Source organism: Rattus norvegicus, chromosome 13 (genome assembly GCF_021556685.1).
Source record: "Rattus norvegicus strain SHRSP/BbbUtx chromosome 13, alternate assembly SHRSP_T2T, whole genome shotgun sequence".
Classification (NCBI taxonomy): Eukaryota; Metazoa; Chordata; class Mammalia; order Rodentia; family Muridae; genus Rattus; species Rattus norvegicus.
Window position 1 is genome coordinate 95,558,897 of NC_141546.1, and position 16,269 is coordinate 95,575,165.

A 16,269-nucleotide genomic window follows, 5' to 3' on the forward strand; every position below is an offset into this window, starting at 1 on the left:
TTTAACAATTTTACATATAAAGTTGGACTAATCTGAAAGATTCAGAAACAGCTAATTACCAAGAGGCTTTAAAAAGCACACGTGCATGCGTGCACATGTGTGTGTATGTGCTTAAGCTTATTTTTATTATGTCAAATAAAATACTTTGAAGTTCAGTTGACAAAACCCCAAAATGAAATTTTAAAATCTTAAAGAAGGATTGGGGGACTTATCTTTCAAATAATTAGGCTACTCTCACCTTCGTCTAAAAAATATTTAATTTTTCGAAATGAAGTTTCTACATTATTAGCATGGTATTGAAAGTTCCATCAATTTAGTGTATTTTTAATTCAAATGTAAAACAATGCCATATTCAACTAGTCATTTCCTCATTAAATTTTTTCAGCAATTGGGAATTTGGGAAACATTCTTTTTCCTTTTAGTTCCTGGCAAGTCTTTGATAAACTATTATTGATCATAAAGTCCTAGACTCTCCCTCCTCCCTCAGTCCAGCATGTCCCAGTGTGTACAGGGACAGTGCCCAACTGCTATTTATCCTTCCTTTCTCCTCTAGACCCTGGCAGAACATCTCACTGTAGTTTAGGAGGCAAAGATGGGGCAGGATAAAAAAAGCAAACATACTTCTGTATGTACAGGGGCCACTCAAAGCAGTCCAAGAACAGTTTTCTGAGTCATTTCATCCACATTAAGATAACCAAAACCCTCAAACAGCCATCAAAGCTCGGCCTAGTGCAGCTAAACAAACACAGCGCCAGAGCTTGAGGAAAAAATGTTTGTCCGTCTGGACCTTTTACTCAGCTTAAGTATCTGGCACAGGATAACAATGAAATGTATTTTACCCTCCTAAATTTAAAGCTCAAAATGTAAGACACTCAAGAAAATAAAGACCTCTGAGTGCACAATGATGCTCAGTCCTGACAAAGTCTTTACCAGGCCATCCTGCGGCCTGCTCACAGGCACCTTCTTTCCTTTCTTTTTTTAAATCAGAAACTTCTGAAAAGAAGCCAGAGGGTAAAGATTCCTTTTTTATTTTTATTTTTTAAGATTTATTTATTTAATATATGTCAGTACACTGTCACTCTTAGGACACACCAGAGGAGGGCATCAGATCCCATGACAGATGGTTGTGAGCCACCATGTGGTGGCTGGAAATTGAACTTGGGACCTCTGGAGAGCAGTCGGTGCTCTTAACCTCAGCCATCTCTCCAGCCCCTCACCTCTTTCTTTTAAAATCCTGAAACTGAATTTTTTCTCGGACCCTCCCACACTGGTCTAGTATCTGAGTCACTGTTCTCCCCCCACATTAACAGACAACAGACACATGGAACCTGACTTTGTGATGGCTGTAACTCTGGAATAACGTTACAAAGCAAATTTTGCCAATCACATCCTGATTCCAAGCAGAGGAGAAATAAATTATATTTAAACTATGGATCTCAAAACTCTTTCTTACTTGACTGAGTTCACTTTTTTATGTCAAGTCGATATTTTTCCATTTTTATTTATATTATTTCTATTACATTTAAAAAACAAAAGATTTTCTAAACAGCAATTTTTCGTTCTTAGTCTCAAATGCCTATCTAGATTTATCAGACATGGCTGAGCACATCAACTCAAACTGACTGAAAAATATTAATTCATGACCATAACAGCTAAAACCCACAACACCCACTATTCTGAGTGCAGTGTAGGGGCAGGAAAAGTGAGGTTAGAGTAAACTTGATCAATAAAAACATTTGAGTTTGGAAAGCAAAGTTCAGCCTAAAGGCTAGGGATGGAGCTCAGCAGCAGAGCACGAGTTACCCAGAGGGGGTTCAGGCTTCAATTCCCATCACAAGAACTACTACTACTACTACTACTACTACTACTACTACTAATAATAATAATAATAATAATAATAATAATAATAATAATCACATGCTGTTAGAGACTATAGTGTCACTAAGTGTCTGGGTAAATAATTAAGTAATTATGTTAAGAACCCACATAGTTGTCTTCTAAGTCATTATTACGAATTCCAACTTACAGTAAGTGATCTTCTAGCAAAGGGGTTGGAAGAAATAATATCAGAAAGGGGAAGAATGGCTTCAAAAATGCTCAGCTAGGCTGTTATAGCCATCAACTAACTCATCAGTGCTTGGGGGACAGTCGGACTCTTTCTTTGTATAAATACCTAAACAGTCTGATGGCGTGAGGCTCAGTCAGAGATTTAATCTCCATCTCTTTCTTATGAGATCCTAGAATGGTCTACAGACTGAACAGGCTGCAAAAAGAAAGGATTCCTCCTTACTATCTAGAACTACCTTTCTTCAGTTCACACGCTGCTTCTGCTGAAGTTTCTCATGAGTTATAATCTAATTCCAAGTAGAAGTCTCAAACTACAATAAGTCAACATTTAAAAGAAGTGAATCTATTAATTTTTTTAGCGTACAGATACAATTTGGATAAACTTAAAAAATGAAAACATACTCCAAGAAATCACATAAAATACTCCACAAATAATTTCTTTCTAGCCACCAATAAATCCCAACTCAGATTTTGGGCACTTTATTCTTTGTTTTAGCTCATCCGGTTTGAGCCAAAATTTGTGAAAAACTTTCCAATTAAAAACATACTCGGTTTTTAAAGCCCAGACATATCCATTGAGGGCACTCTCTAATTCCTGAAAAAAAATTTAAATCCCTTCAAACATGGATGCTTAATTACTTTAGCTCATTTTTAATTTTAAATTTCACTATGGAATTCTTTATTCCTTAAGTTAAATCAGTTGACTGGATACTGGTTAACTTTTTAACACTTTGGGTATTTATTAAAAGAGCTGAACTAAGAATTTAACTAACTCCATGCTTGTCACACTTCCTTAGCCCTTTAGTTTGCCTGAAGCCCACTTTCTAAGATTGTATTACTGCATAGAATTACATAAAGAATTTCAAACTATTTTGCAACAGTTTTGTTTGAAACAAACAAACAAACAGCCATGGCTCTATCTTCTTTATAGACAGAGATAGACTGGGTTAATGTTTGACCCAATTTAAAAAAGGAAATGTTAATGGTCGCACACTAGCAGTGAACAAGTGGCTGCCCTCCTGCTTCACTTCCTCCTCTCCCCTTTGTCCCTCCCCCAGCAGACAGGAAACGTCTTTTGACAAGACATGGATCAGCTGCAAGCTCACAAGCCAGCAGCCCATTCTTTGTGCTCTCCAATCACAAAAACAACATACCCTTCCTAAAGAATAAAAAATCCCAGGATAAAAAGGTTTATGGCAGAGACTAGCAAGGGTATAAACTATTAAACTGATCTTGCCAAGAAAATAAGGGTTGGTAAGCAGGGCCCAATAGCGGACCTGCACCTAAGCCTCCCAAGGTGATGACATCATACAAACTTCACACCTGTCATTCAGAGAACTTGAATGAAAGATCGTGGTGGGCATCAACAATAATAATCAGACTTAACTATGTGATTCCAATGATAAAAAACCAGTGTGCCAGCTTCTGCAGGCTGTACAGTATATACACACCCAAGTACATTTTCTTTTTAACATGCACATTGAGTATTTTGAGTGATATAAAAGTATATTTTACTCTTAACCCTAACAATATAAGGTTCTTATCAACAGCACTAAAAGCAGGAAGATCTTTAAATTTTTATGAAGCTTAAATTACCAATTGTTTCGAAAGACTAAGTATGACTTAACACAGTTAAAGTTCACAGCTTACAATCATAAACAACTCATTCTTATTTATAAATTATATAAAATTTACTTTCAAGCCTCTTAAGATCAGATGCCTATAGTTATCAACAACCTAAAATAAGCATAAATGTGAAACTAAGAACAAAAGTGTATTTACCACAATTATTCCCAACAACGTTTGAGAGATTTCAAGTGCGCCTCTTACCACAATAGCATGAGGAGAATGCACTAAAGGCTTTAGTTCATTCAGGTCATTTTCTGCCTGCAAAAAATTGATATAAAAGAAAAACAATGTCACAAAATTCCCACCAAACACATAGCTTCATCAGCAGTCACACAGCTCTACGCCCTACTTTACCTTATCCCAGTCTCCTTCCATGACATGATTTCGGAATTTGGTAGCAGAAGGATGCTCTAAACGACATCCTGACTCTTGCATGAGGAGATCAACAGTCTGGCTGCAGGAGAGATACAGTGTGAAAAAGACCTGACCAACTTTTAGGGCTTTACGCTTCCTAATAAACTAGTACCTACAACTTCATGAAGAAGAATAGCTTAAAAACCCTTCATTAAGGAAATGATTTAAAATGCCACCTACATTTCAAATTAAAAACCTTTCTTGAAACTGGAATTAGGGAAGTTCTTCCTACTTTTGCCATTTAATGTTTCAAAAGTTTAAAGGAGTATACAATTTCTAAAAGTGTGCTCTAACACATTGGCTAAGTAAAACCTAGGGCCTAGACGTTAGCTATGGCACAGCACTGTGAGAGATAAAATACAGGGCGACAGATGGCCTGTATTAGACAGAGCTTTCCTTCCAGATATTTTGCTGGTATGGAAATACTGCTAGGTCAATCTTTAAAATTAAAACAAATCCAGCATCCCAAACCCTTTCCTTTCTCTCCATACTAAAAATAGCCAATTTACTATGCTGTAGGCTCCAAACAGTCACGAGCTATTTCCGCCCGCTGCTGTCAGCTTGTGCTTCTCTCAGTAATACATTCTGTTAGCATTCACAAAAGTTATTTTCACACTTATCCTCTTCCTTGGGGACTACAGTGAAACCTTTCTGGATTTTTCTTTGGGAGCCGTTCATGGCTTTAGTTTGGTGTTTCTTTAGCGATCCTCATTTTCCAGCTCAACAGGGTAATTATCAGCTTGGGAGTCAAAATACTTCTGTCACTCTGAGTAAGTGAAGTTCTCCTCCTTTCCCAATAAATGTGTGTACACGTACATGTATGTACATACGTACGTACATACACACACACACACACACGCTCAAACACAAAGCAAAACTAAACAAAACCAAAAACCCAGGTCGCCTAAAAGTTTAATTTAAAATTCGCTCTGACGCTAGGAAACTGTTGCATGTTTACTCGGTCAGCTCCTGGCTCTGCACCTTCATTCAGGTCCAGGACACTCCCACCAACCCCACTTCAGGTCCCTCAGCTTTTCTTTCATGTATGTACAAAACAGTTGAGTTTTGGTTGAACCCACTGTCTACCTTTCCCCTAAGTTAAAGGCCACCCAAACTGTATTTGAAAACAAATGATTCACCAGACCAGACATCACTTTCTCAAAAGGCAACCTTCTGGGTTTTGAAGTGGGATTTTTTTTTTTTTTAACTAGTGGTAGGCCTCTAGCGCACACACACACAGACTCTGCATGACTTCCACTCCGCATCTGACTTCATTATTCCCATCAGATTTACTCGACAGCCTCTTTCCAAATTATCCCAGCCCCTTAGTTCCCATAAACACTTGTAGGCGACTGTCCTTCCTGATTGGTAGTTTGCCTGGGCTGTTGTCGGTCAGGGGTGGGGGTGGGGAGGTGTCCCACAAAGATGCCTCTGAGACACACTTGAAAAACAAATCCTCCAAGGTTCATTATTTCCACCGCTCTGATCCACCCCTCCCCCAGCATAAACACCCTTGGTGTCTGCCTTCCCGGACGGACAATCCAGCTCCGGAGGTGCGTGGGGAGGGGTCGCTCGGGGCTCCCACTACCCCTCCACAGCCTAGACGGCTCGGCTGCTCTCAAGACATCAGGCCGATTCGTTTTCTTCGACCTCCCCTCCGCTCCTCCCAGGGCTGTCTGTCCGCGGCCTCCTGCGCACTGGGCCCCCGGGTCTCCGCAACCCACCCGGTGGCTCGGCCCGGCCTGGCCCTCACCAGTTGTTGGACGGGCACTTACTTGAGCCCTAGGCCATTGAGGTGCTGTCCTATGAGCCTAATGACATCCTCATCGGACTGCGAGAGCCGCTTCTTCTTCTTGAGGCTGCTGCCCAGCTCCGGGGTGGCCTGGGCGGCGGCGGCGGTGGCGGAGGCCGCGGCGGCCCCGCCGGGAACCCCGTTATTGACACTCAGGCTGTTGCTATTGTTGCCAGCGGCGGAGGGGGCGGCAGGCAGGAGCCCGTTGGCGTGGGCCAGGTCCCCCGCGGACGTCGCCGAGGGGGATGACTCCCCGTTCTGCGCCGACAGGCAGGCGAGCTCCGGGGTCTGGCCCTGGCCCCCGCCGCCCCCGCCGCCGCCTCCTCCCGCCCCGTTGGCCTGCATGGTGCCGCCGCTGACCAGGCTGTGGCCGCTGCTCCGCTGCGGGGCGGCGGGGGCGGCCGGAGGCAGTCCCACCACCACCACCACGGAGGAGGAGGCGGCCGGCGAGGGCGAGGGCGGGGGGGGGAGGCCTGCTCGGCCGGCCGAGGCCCCGGGCTCTCCTGCTCCCTCCGCCGCCGAGGCTCGGGGCTTCTTCCGCGGGGGCGGGGAGGCTCCGCCGGCGTCCGAGTCGGAGGAGGAGGAAGCGGAGGCCAGAGTTTCCTCGCCGAGAGAGGCCGTGGTGGGAGGCCGGCGGGGCGCGGCGGGGGTCGGTGGGGCGGGAGGAGGGGGAGAAGGAGGACCGGGCCCTTCCCCCCCCCTCCGGAGGCGCTCGCGGCGCGGCCCGGGGGCTCGCGGGCACTGGGGGGGGCGCGGGCCCGAAGCTGGAGCCCCGACGGCTGCGGCGGAGGCGGCGGCGGAGGCAGCGGCCGCCTCGGTGCTCGGTCCGCGCCGCTCCGCTCCCTGGTGTGTTGATTCTTCCCCCAGCTGCTGCCTAATGGAGTCCGGGCGCTGGCGTCACAGGAAATGCCTATACTGCCCTCCTCGCTCACTTCCGGCAGCAGGTATGGAACCTATAGGGGGCTGTCACCCGGCACGTGTGTGTCCGGCCGCCTGGGTAAAGCCCTGGGGTGAAGGCGAGGGCCGCCGGGTTCCGGCCCCGGGTGAGATGCGACCCAGCACGACCTGGCCCGCCCGTGCGAGCCGCCCTGGCTCCTGGGCCTGGCGTGCGAGCTTGGCCCGCAGTAAGTTCGCAGCCACCCTCCGAGGCCCTGCCGGGTGGGAGGTAGAGATCGTGTCCACGCTGTGTACCCGGAGTGACCCAGAAAGGAGCGACGGGCCGGCGTGGAGGGGGCCGTAGACGCACTGGCACGGGCCGGGGTGGGGCCGGCGGCGGCCTGGTTTTGCAAGCTATAACTTCGAGCACAAGGGTGTGCTAGGCCCCTGTCCTCTGGCTTCAGGCTCAGCACCCAGGATTTAACCACTGCCTCGTTTTAGGGTGGAAACACTTGAACTTCCACAGCCAAGCACCACACACAGTTGTTGTATCCGTGTCACCCCAGGACAAGGGAGATGACAGCAGAGCAGAGTGTGCTCCACCCTGGGAAGGCGAAGTCGTCTGTAACTGCCTTCCCTCTAGGAGGAAAAACAACTCGTGGGGGCAAGAAGTTTCAAAGACTGAGGGTGTGTAGAGGCGCTTTGCTTTGGAGTTTTACTGGGATTGTTTTGTTTTTCTTTTAAGTGCTCGCTCAGATGTCTTCTTCCTGGTTCCTGTTACCTCTCTGACGGGGGACTGGGGCATCGGTTCAGATCCTGGTTTGAAATTTTCAAGTGGTCAAGTGGCCTGAGTTTCACTGTCCCGGTGCTTTAAGCGGCTTTTTTTTTTTTCTTTTTTCTTTTTTTTCCGGAGCTGGGGACCGAACCCAGGGCCTTGCACTTGCTAGGCAAGCGCTCTACCACTGAGCTAAATCCCCAACCCTAAGCGGCTTTTTTGAGTGGAGAAACACAGCTGCGGAGAGCTGAGCTGTATGTTATTCAATGGCGAATGGTCCACAGGACCCTAGTCAGTTACATGTAGTTGTGTGGTAGCGTGTAGGACCTGGTGTGTTCAGATATTTTCCCTGACGTTTAGGAAATTCTTGGTGACTTTGGGAGGGAAAACAACAATAATAACAACAAAAAACAAACAAACAGGCAAACCTCAACAGCCTCAAGCAATACATCTTATGTCCCTAAAGTTTACTACACTCAGCTCAGTAATTTTGAGGTCTTTGGGGACAGCCCCTTTTAATGTAGAAGTGTAATAAAATGTAGCCTATGGTGTGTTAAGAAACCTGAGCTCTGTTTATCCCGAGACTGAGAAGAGAGACAGTGCAGTCGCACAAAGACTTGAGCTTTGCTGCTATCAGTGCTTTAAATTTGCTTCAGGTGTCAGCTGTAAATGCAAGGTGACTTACGGTAGTGTTTGTGTTCACCTGAGACAGACCTTCGTTTCAGCCGAGGTTCACAGGGCACAGACAGTGTACATCCAGCACAGCCAGAATTACTAGATATAGATAGTTAATGTTGCCTTCCTAGATCCCTGTGCTTTAGAAATCTCATTGTCATGAAGGTTGTTACTGTTTAGGCAAAATTTACTTTCTGCAAAGTAGTTTATTGGGAATCTGCTAGGTTCCTAGCAACCTTCAGATGGATGGAGTCTGGAGCTTAGTTTGAGTTAAGTCTAGGTCAGGCTCACGCTCATTAACAAAGGGAGGAAAGGAGCAATGATTAGGACCTTACCGCCATCCCAGCTCAGTATGCATAGCCAGCTTCTCCTCCTTCTGGGTAACCAAGACTGCTCTTAAACATGTACACCTTTTTATCCCCCAGTAAAACATTGGGAACCTGTTGTCTGAATCTAGGTCCTTTTAGAGACAGGTTTCAGCTCCACTTGCCCATGAATGATTTTGAAATACCATTCCACACATCGAGAAACCTTTAGTAACCTCATGTTACTCATCATATAAGAATGTATAATTGCCTTGCATTCCCTGGTGGGTCTGGTCTTATTTCAGTCTTTCTTTTTGGCTACTTGTCTTTTAAAAGGCTTTTTGTTTTTGTTTTACTTTTAGTTAACTCATAAATTGTTTCAGATTGTACAGTGTACCTTTATGGAAAGGTTTTAATCTCGTGCCATCTCTTTGAACCTTTGTCACTGTCACCATATGTGCTAGGCTTGTTTCTCCTGAAGAGCTCCTGTCTTCTCTACCAGTCTGATTGTATGGAGTTTCTCTGTCAAAACTCAGATCCTTGTGAACGTCCTCAGGGGAGCACTGCCCAGCTTCTAGCCTTTGCTATAAGTATGATTTGTTGGGACTCAATACTGAAGATTGTGTGTGATCTCATCCACTGATACTGCTGAGGTCACTAAGGGGAACTTTCCAGACTTCTGTCTCCTGGCTTTATCTCTTCTGTCCTCCTACAAAAGACTAAGCTGGGTCTAGGATTAAGTCAGATTGCCTCTTAGGAAAAAGAATTGCTTAATTAATCTACTGCTAATCCCTGAATGGGATCCTATGAAAGCCCTGTGGTAGGTGCAAAATGAAGGGGCCATCTAGTCCTGTGTGTTCTGCAGTGTTAGGGAAGCAAGGGTCCTCTGTGTGCCAAGCTGTACACTCCCTCCTGCTAAGAAGCAGAAGTTTCGGTTGTGTCACCTTGTCGGCAATGCTACAGTCTGCTACTCGGTAGATTGTTGAAGTAATTGGCACTAAGGCCTCTGCCAGTCCTCAGGTCCTCTTGGGAATGTATGTATTTGAGACTGACAGCAAGTGTACGGATGCCTGGAGGGCACAATCCCTGCATATTCCTCTTAAGGCTGTGTTTTTCAAACTGTAGGTCATAACCCATTTGTGAAATGGATGTATTGAGCCATAATTGATGGATTTTATGAAGCAGAAAGTTATACAAGCATGAATATTCAGGTATATCACTTGAAGGTGGCGTGGTTATTTTGTGAACCTTTTGTTTTAGTGACAGATACATGTCTGGGCTTTATAAAGTAAATGTATTTCTTCTCAAAAGGGTTTGAGGGCTGAAGAGATGGCTCAGCAGAGCACTGGTTGCTCTTGCCAAGGTCTCAAGTCTGATTCCCAACACCCGAACGTCTATAACCCTAGATCCAAGGGACACACAAAACATGCATACAGATAAAAAAATTAAGTAAATCTAAAAAAAAATTGCTTTAGAGTTTACAGAACAGCTGGGTGGTAGTGGCACATGCCTTTGATCCCAGCACTCAGGAGGCAGAGGCAGGCAGATCTCTGAGATTCAGGCCAGCCTGGTCTACAGAAGGAGCTCCAGGGCAGCCAGGGCTGCACAGAGAAACCCTGTCTTGAAAAGCTAAAACCCAAACCAAACACAGTGAGGTAGCAGGTGTGGTGGCACACGCCCTTAAACCCAGCTGTTGGAATAGACAGCTCAGCTTCATCTACGGAGTGAGTTCCAGGACAGCCAGGACCCTGTTTCAAAAAGCCAAAAGGAAAGAAAATGGGGGTGGGCTAGGACAGACTCAATCATTTACCTCAGTCCTGACTGACTAAAAGGCAACTCAAGAAATCGAAATGACAGGTGACTGGTATGTCCCAAATCGAAATGACAGGTGACTGGTGTGTCCCAAAGCAACGTTTCTCATCCGTAAAACTAAAATGATCAACTTTCAAAGGTTGAGGTGTTTTGAATAGAAAGGTGTTTGTAATCACAAAAGTGAATCTTCATAGGCGATGGTTAAACTGGTAAAAGTTATGTTTCTGTCAATGTTTAACTTTAGGATTTGGGAGTGGAGAGAGAAGTTTAACATACAGAGCCCAGGCTGGCCTGGGGTTCATTATGTAGCCCAGGCTGGCCTGGTGCCTATCCTCTTGCCTTACCTTTTGGAGTGCAGGGACACCAAGTATGCACCCCAACACAACTCTTCCTACCTTTTGTTTGCTTGAGGTTGTAAAATGGCAGGCTGAACTTGTTGGGCTTGGGTAGGCTGGGGAGAAGCCGGAGTGAGTATGGGAGCGACCAGGAGTCAGAATGCTTGGTCAGTTGCCTGACTCGGAACAGGCCATTTGACCTCACTGCCGCTCAGATACAATGGCATTGTTATTTAAAGTAGATAATAACCCTATGAATCTATCTGATGGAGTCGATGGATGGATGGGTAAATGGGACTGGAAAAAGCAAACAAGTAAATAAAGAACATATTAAAATCTTTTAAAATAAATTTAAACCCTCGATCATTTAAGGATTCAAGGCAGTTGTGTGTCGTGATGTCAGGTAGCTTTATTGTTGAGGTGACGACAGAGCCATACTAACTGCCATCCAGCCATAGTCACACAGCCATATACAATCATTCCCATCAGCCTTTGCGAGGGGCGGGAGAGTCCGGCCACCAAGCCGAGTGAACCACTGCCCTGTGCATGTCTCTCTAGCACAGGCAATCAGAAGAGGCGAGGGAGGGTGGCGGTGTCTGAAGCCCCAGGTGCATCTCGTGGAAGACAGAGGCCTTTGAGCTCACAAGTGATCTGCACCCGCCTTTGTCCCAGACAAGTAGCCTTTCCCTAGTAGTCCTCTCCGCTGCTCAGAGACAAGTAGCCTTTCCCTAGTAGTCCTCTCCACTGCTCAGATTTCCCTAGTAGTCCTCTCTGCTGCTCAGAGACCCACTTGGTATGAATGTCTGGGGGAATTTTCTGAAGGAAATGATTACACTAACAACTTGTTTTTTTTTTCTCAGCTATGAGAGATTGCCTGGATTAGTTTTAGAATTGCTCTGCCAACCTGGTCTGACACTAATGTGGGGGTACAATGACACTCGTTGAAGCAAAGTGTCTGAAAGGAAGAGTAATTCACCAGGGCTGGGAAGGACACAGAGGCCAGGTACCCCGCTGCAATGTTGCGAACACTGTCTAGGGTTCTCGGGAAATAAATACACACATATGCTTACATTACTGGTAGGACAGAAGTGCGGACAGTGACTTTCTGTGGAAGGACTGAATGAAACTTCCCTCCCTTTAGGTTTTCTGTCAGTATTTTTTTGTAAGTGTCAACAGGGTTTATTTGGGTTATAATGATAATAGATTAATTTGCTTCTTTGTATTAATGTTACACTTTTAAAACACCAGTGTTTGTAAAAGAACACTCAAAAACAATCAATACAAGAAGTTAACCCTAATAAAAACATGACAGATAAAGCAGTGTGTGTTCTATATTTATCTTTAAGAATCTCCTGTCTGTAACCTGGCTGTCCTTATATCCTTAGGCTACTGTCTCCCACATACACACCCTGTCATAACCTCCCACCACACACACACACACACATCGCATGTGGCTAAATTCATCTGGGGAATAAGGAGCAGAAAGGCATTTCTATTTATTAACTTTGAGAAGTAGATAAATAATGAATAGCTCAGGGAGTCCCTGCCCAGATTCTTAGACAACAGGCCCTTTGGGCAGTCTTCCTTATTCACAGTTCAAATGAACTCTTCCTTCCATATTCACTGTGTATCCCTCTGGCATTAGGATAACTCATAAATAATGATGGGACAATATGACTTACGTAAATTCTGGTTATTAAAAATAGAGTCCATATGGAGATACTAGACTAGGAGATATTTAAAACTGAATATTTTTGAAGCAGGTTTTTAAAAACTCGAGTCGGGGAGAGGCATGGTAGTGAGTGCCTTTAATCTCAGCAATCAGGATGCAGAGGCAGGAGGACTCTCTCGAGTCAGAGACCGGCCTGATCTACATTCTGCCCACACACATACACCCACAGCCACCTAGTGAAACCCATCTCAAAAAGGTATTTAAAAGTATCTAGACTTTCTAGCTCAGTATTTTTATTTTAGAATTGCTAAGGTTCTGGGGAGACAGGCAGCAGCTCGGAGTATTTGTTCTGGCAGAGGAACCCGGTTCTATTCCCAGCATCCATGTTGTGGCTCACAACCGTCTGTAACTGCAGTTCTGGGGATCTGACCTCCAAGGGAAGCAGACACACACAGACGCAGCAGATCATTCACACTCGGGAAATTAAAAGTGCAAAGTGATCGCTGGGTCCGTAGGTCAGGGGGCAGAGCAGGTGTTGGGCCTTGAAAGCAACCCCCAGTACCAAATAAAGATTTTTAAACTGTGCCCTTTAATATTAAACACATAGGCAAATGTGAAATCGCCTAAATTAAATAAATTAAATTAAAGTTTGTTGAATGAGAGGCCAGCAAGCTATCTGTGTTAGCCAAGTCTACAATCCTAGCATTTGGGAGTGGGGGCAGGATCAGAGGTTCAGAGTCCTCAGTCGCTTGGTGACATGTGTCACCTAGACTACAGGAGACATTGTTCTACATGCTTTACAGGTATTGTCCCATTTTAATCTGCTGGTGTCTTTTTTTAAATAATGAGAGGCCATAATGCCAGTGATTGGCAACACAAGAGCAAAACCTAGCCTGACCCTTCCTGAGACTAGTGGGAGAAAAACCAGGGCCAGGTCAAACCAGAGAGTCGCAAGTTCTATTTAACAGTTCTTCTGAACACAAACTTTCCCTGTTTCGTTTTGCTCTTTGAGACATGGTTTCATGGTTTCAAAGACCAGTGTAGCCCTGGCTGTCTTGGAACTCACTCTGTAAGGCAGGCTGGGCTCAAACTCAGAGATCTCTGCCTCCTGAGGGCTGAGATTAAAGGCACGGCCACCACTGCCTGCCTACAAACTTTCTCTGTGCATTTCTGAAAGGTGAGAATGCCCATTTCCCGATACCCCTTTGATCCTTCTCTCACAATGTCTGCTTCTAGCTCCAGGTCATTTGTCAAATACTATGGCATAGAAATAGGTATGTTGGTAAGGCTTAGCCAGAATTAGAGCAATGTTCTTGTTTTCTGGTGTCTAGGGGTTCTACTCTTTTCTATTACTATAGTTTATTTATTTTGTGTGTGATGGGGAATGTGTAGGTAAGAGACGACCTCAGAGAGTCAGACCTCTCCTACCATGTGGGTAATGGGCATAGAACACAGGTCCTCAGGCTTGGTGGCAAGTGCCTTTATCCCCTGAGCCATCCTGCCAGCCCCTGGTTCCATTTTACCCTTTCTTTCCTGTGATGAAAAATGTCCACAACAGAGTTTCCATAATCATTAAGGAAGACTAGGAGCTGACACTCCGCCAGACATTGTTCTATGTGGCATGCATATATTGTCTAATCTCACTCTTCCCAGCACCCGTATGAAGTACAATTAACCCCATTTTACAGGTGAAAAACTGAAACCGAGACAATCTGAGGTCACAAACCTAAAATATGCTACTTTTCAGAGATAGCCGTTGGTAGACGGAAGAAAGGAAGCCATTGTTTAATTCCTTCAAGGTTAGAAGAACAATTAGAGAAAGTCCTATAAGTTGTTTTTTGTGCCTGGTTGGTTTTTGTGTATATGAAGCCTTGGTCTTTCTCCTTTGATGCCTGTCCCATTTCACCAGACCGATAGTAAATCAGGGTACCACTGAGGGACACCGAAAGGTTTACCTTCCTTCAAAAGCTGCCACAGGGGCTGCCTGCGGTGCCTTTTTGAAGATGCAGCTCACTTCTCCAAGGAGTCCTGGGTGGAATGCAGATGTTCCGCCTGGTAGAGATTACACACAAAGCCAGGTGTAACCTGTAGACTTAACCAGCCAGGGCACGACACCAGACAGCGACAAATGGCAGCAGAAAGGAATTTTCTTTCCCTGTAAGGAAGCTCTCACGGCTGAAGTCCTCCTGAGAAACCAGAGGAAATCCCTGAGAATCAAGGTGCCCTGCCAAGCTTACCTTGCATTTGCATCTGTCAAGACCCACGTTTGGGCTGAGGATTCTGGCATTGCAAACAGCCAGACTAGATTCATTCGGGAATGAATACTTGATTTCTTACTCTTAGCACTTTCAGCCAGGTCAGCTTGCAGAGGAGGTCACAGACAAGTGAGAAGAAGTTACTGGCCATAGGCTTGGTTAGTAGCGGTGATACAGAGACTAGGCCAATTTCAGGAAGCTGTGGGAGCTTCTGTTTGGGGAGGGCAGCTAGGTTGCTCAGAGCCCCTAGACTGGTGCACACCCCAAAGAAGGTAGCTGTCTTAGTTTGGCTTTCTATTACTATAATAGAAACCATGATCAAAAGCAACTTGAGGAAAAAGGATCTATTTTATCTAACAGCTCACAGTCCACCATGAAAGGAAGGCAGGGCAGGAACCTGGAGGCAGGAACCCGGAGGCAGGAAATGAGGCAGAGGCTATAGAGGGCTACTTCTTATTGGCTTGCTCAGTTGGCTTTCTCTCTCTCTCTCTCTCTCTCTCTCTCTCTCTCTCTCTCTCTTTTTATCTTGAATTTTTTTTTACTTACATTTCAAATGTTATCCCCTTTCCCAGTTTCCCATTCATAACCCCCCATTCCACCCAACCCCTCTGCTTCTGTGAGGGTGTTCCCCCACCCACCCCTTCCCACCGCCCCACCCTGACATTCCCCTACAACAGGGCATCAAGCCTTGGCATCAGTTGACTTTCTTATACACTCCAGGACCTCGTGCTCTGGGGTGGCACTGTCTCCAGAAGGCTGTGCCCTTCCACATCAGTCACTCAACAGGAGCACGCACCTCAGGCTTGCCTGCAGTCCAGTCTGACGGGGGCATTTTCTCAACTGAGGTTGTTCTTAGGTGACTAGCTGTGTCACATTAACAGTCAGACAGACCATAACAAGCACAGGGTAACTTTTTTTTGTCATGTCTGAATGAGCTCTCTAAGAAGTGGCAGTGTGTTACCTGTTGTGCAGGTCAGTGTGCAGCTTGATTTAATGTTTTCTTTTCTTCTATTTCAGACATTTCGAAAGTGGGTATAGGTAAGGATGCCTGTGAAGGAGAGTTTATGTTTAGTTTATGGATATGAGTGTCTGCCTGAATGTATGTATGTGCACTGTGTGTGTCCAGTACCCTCAGAGGCCAGAAGACAGTGTCAGGTCCCATAGGACTGAAGACATAGACAGTTGTGAGTTACCTTGTGAGTTCCAGGAACCAAATCCTGGTCTTTATAAGAGCAGCTAGTGCTCTTAACTGCTGAGCAGTCTCTCTAGCCTCCATACCATTTCTTTTCTTTTTATTTTTGGGTTTTTCTGAGACAGGGTTTCTCTGTGTGATTTTCCCCGGCTGCCTTGGAACTCACTCTGTAGACCAGGCTGGCCTCAAACTCATGTAGACCTGCCTGTCGAGTACAGGGGCTTAAAACGTGCACCACTGCCCAGCTTGCCTCCCCTCCCTCCCTCTCCTCCTCCTCTCTCTCTCTCTCTCTCTCTCTCTCTCTCTCTCTCTCTCTTTCTCTTTTTCTCTCTTTCTTTCTTTCTTTCTTTCTTTCTTTCTCTCTTTCTTTCTAGACAAGATATCACTATGTGACTATGAAGTCTGGCTGGCCTGCAGCTTGTTAAATAGATCAGGCTGGCCTCAAGCTCATGGAGTCACAGAGATGTGCC

General features: G+C 45.4%; 1 protein-coding gene across 3 annotated transcripts in view; it reads right to left on the reverse strand.

The window, feature by feature from the left end:
* Wdr26 (WD repeat domain 26) overlaps positions 1-6,778 on the reverse strand; it is a 41,797-nt gene extending 35,019 nt beyond the window's left edge. For 2 of the 3 annotated variants that reach the window (NM_001109081.3, NM_001436026.1), the window contains 3 exon segments: positions 3,850-3,954; positions 4,051-4,150; positions 5,886-6,778. In NM_001109081.3, coding sequence (NP_001102551.2) covers positions 3,850-3,954; positions 4,051-4,150; positions 5,886-6,247 — 567 coding nt within the window. In that variant the 5' untranslated portion in view covers positions 6,248-6,778. 3 annotated transcript variants of the gene reach the window in all.
* Between the last annotated feature and the right edge of the window lie 9,491 nt (positions 6,779-16,269).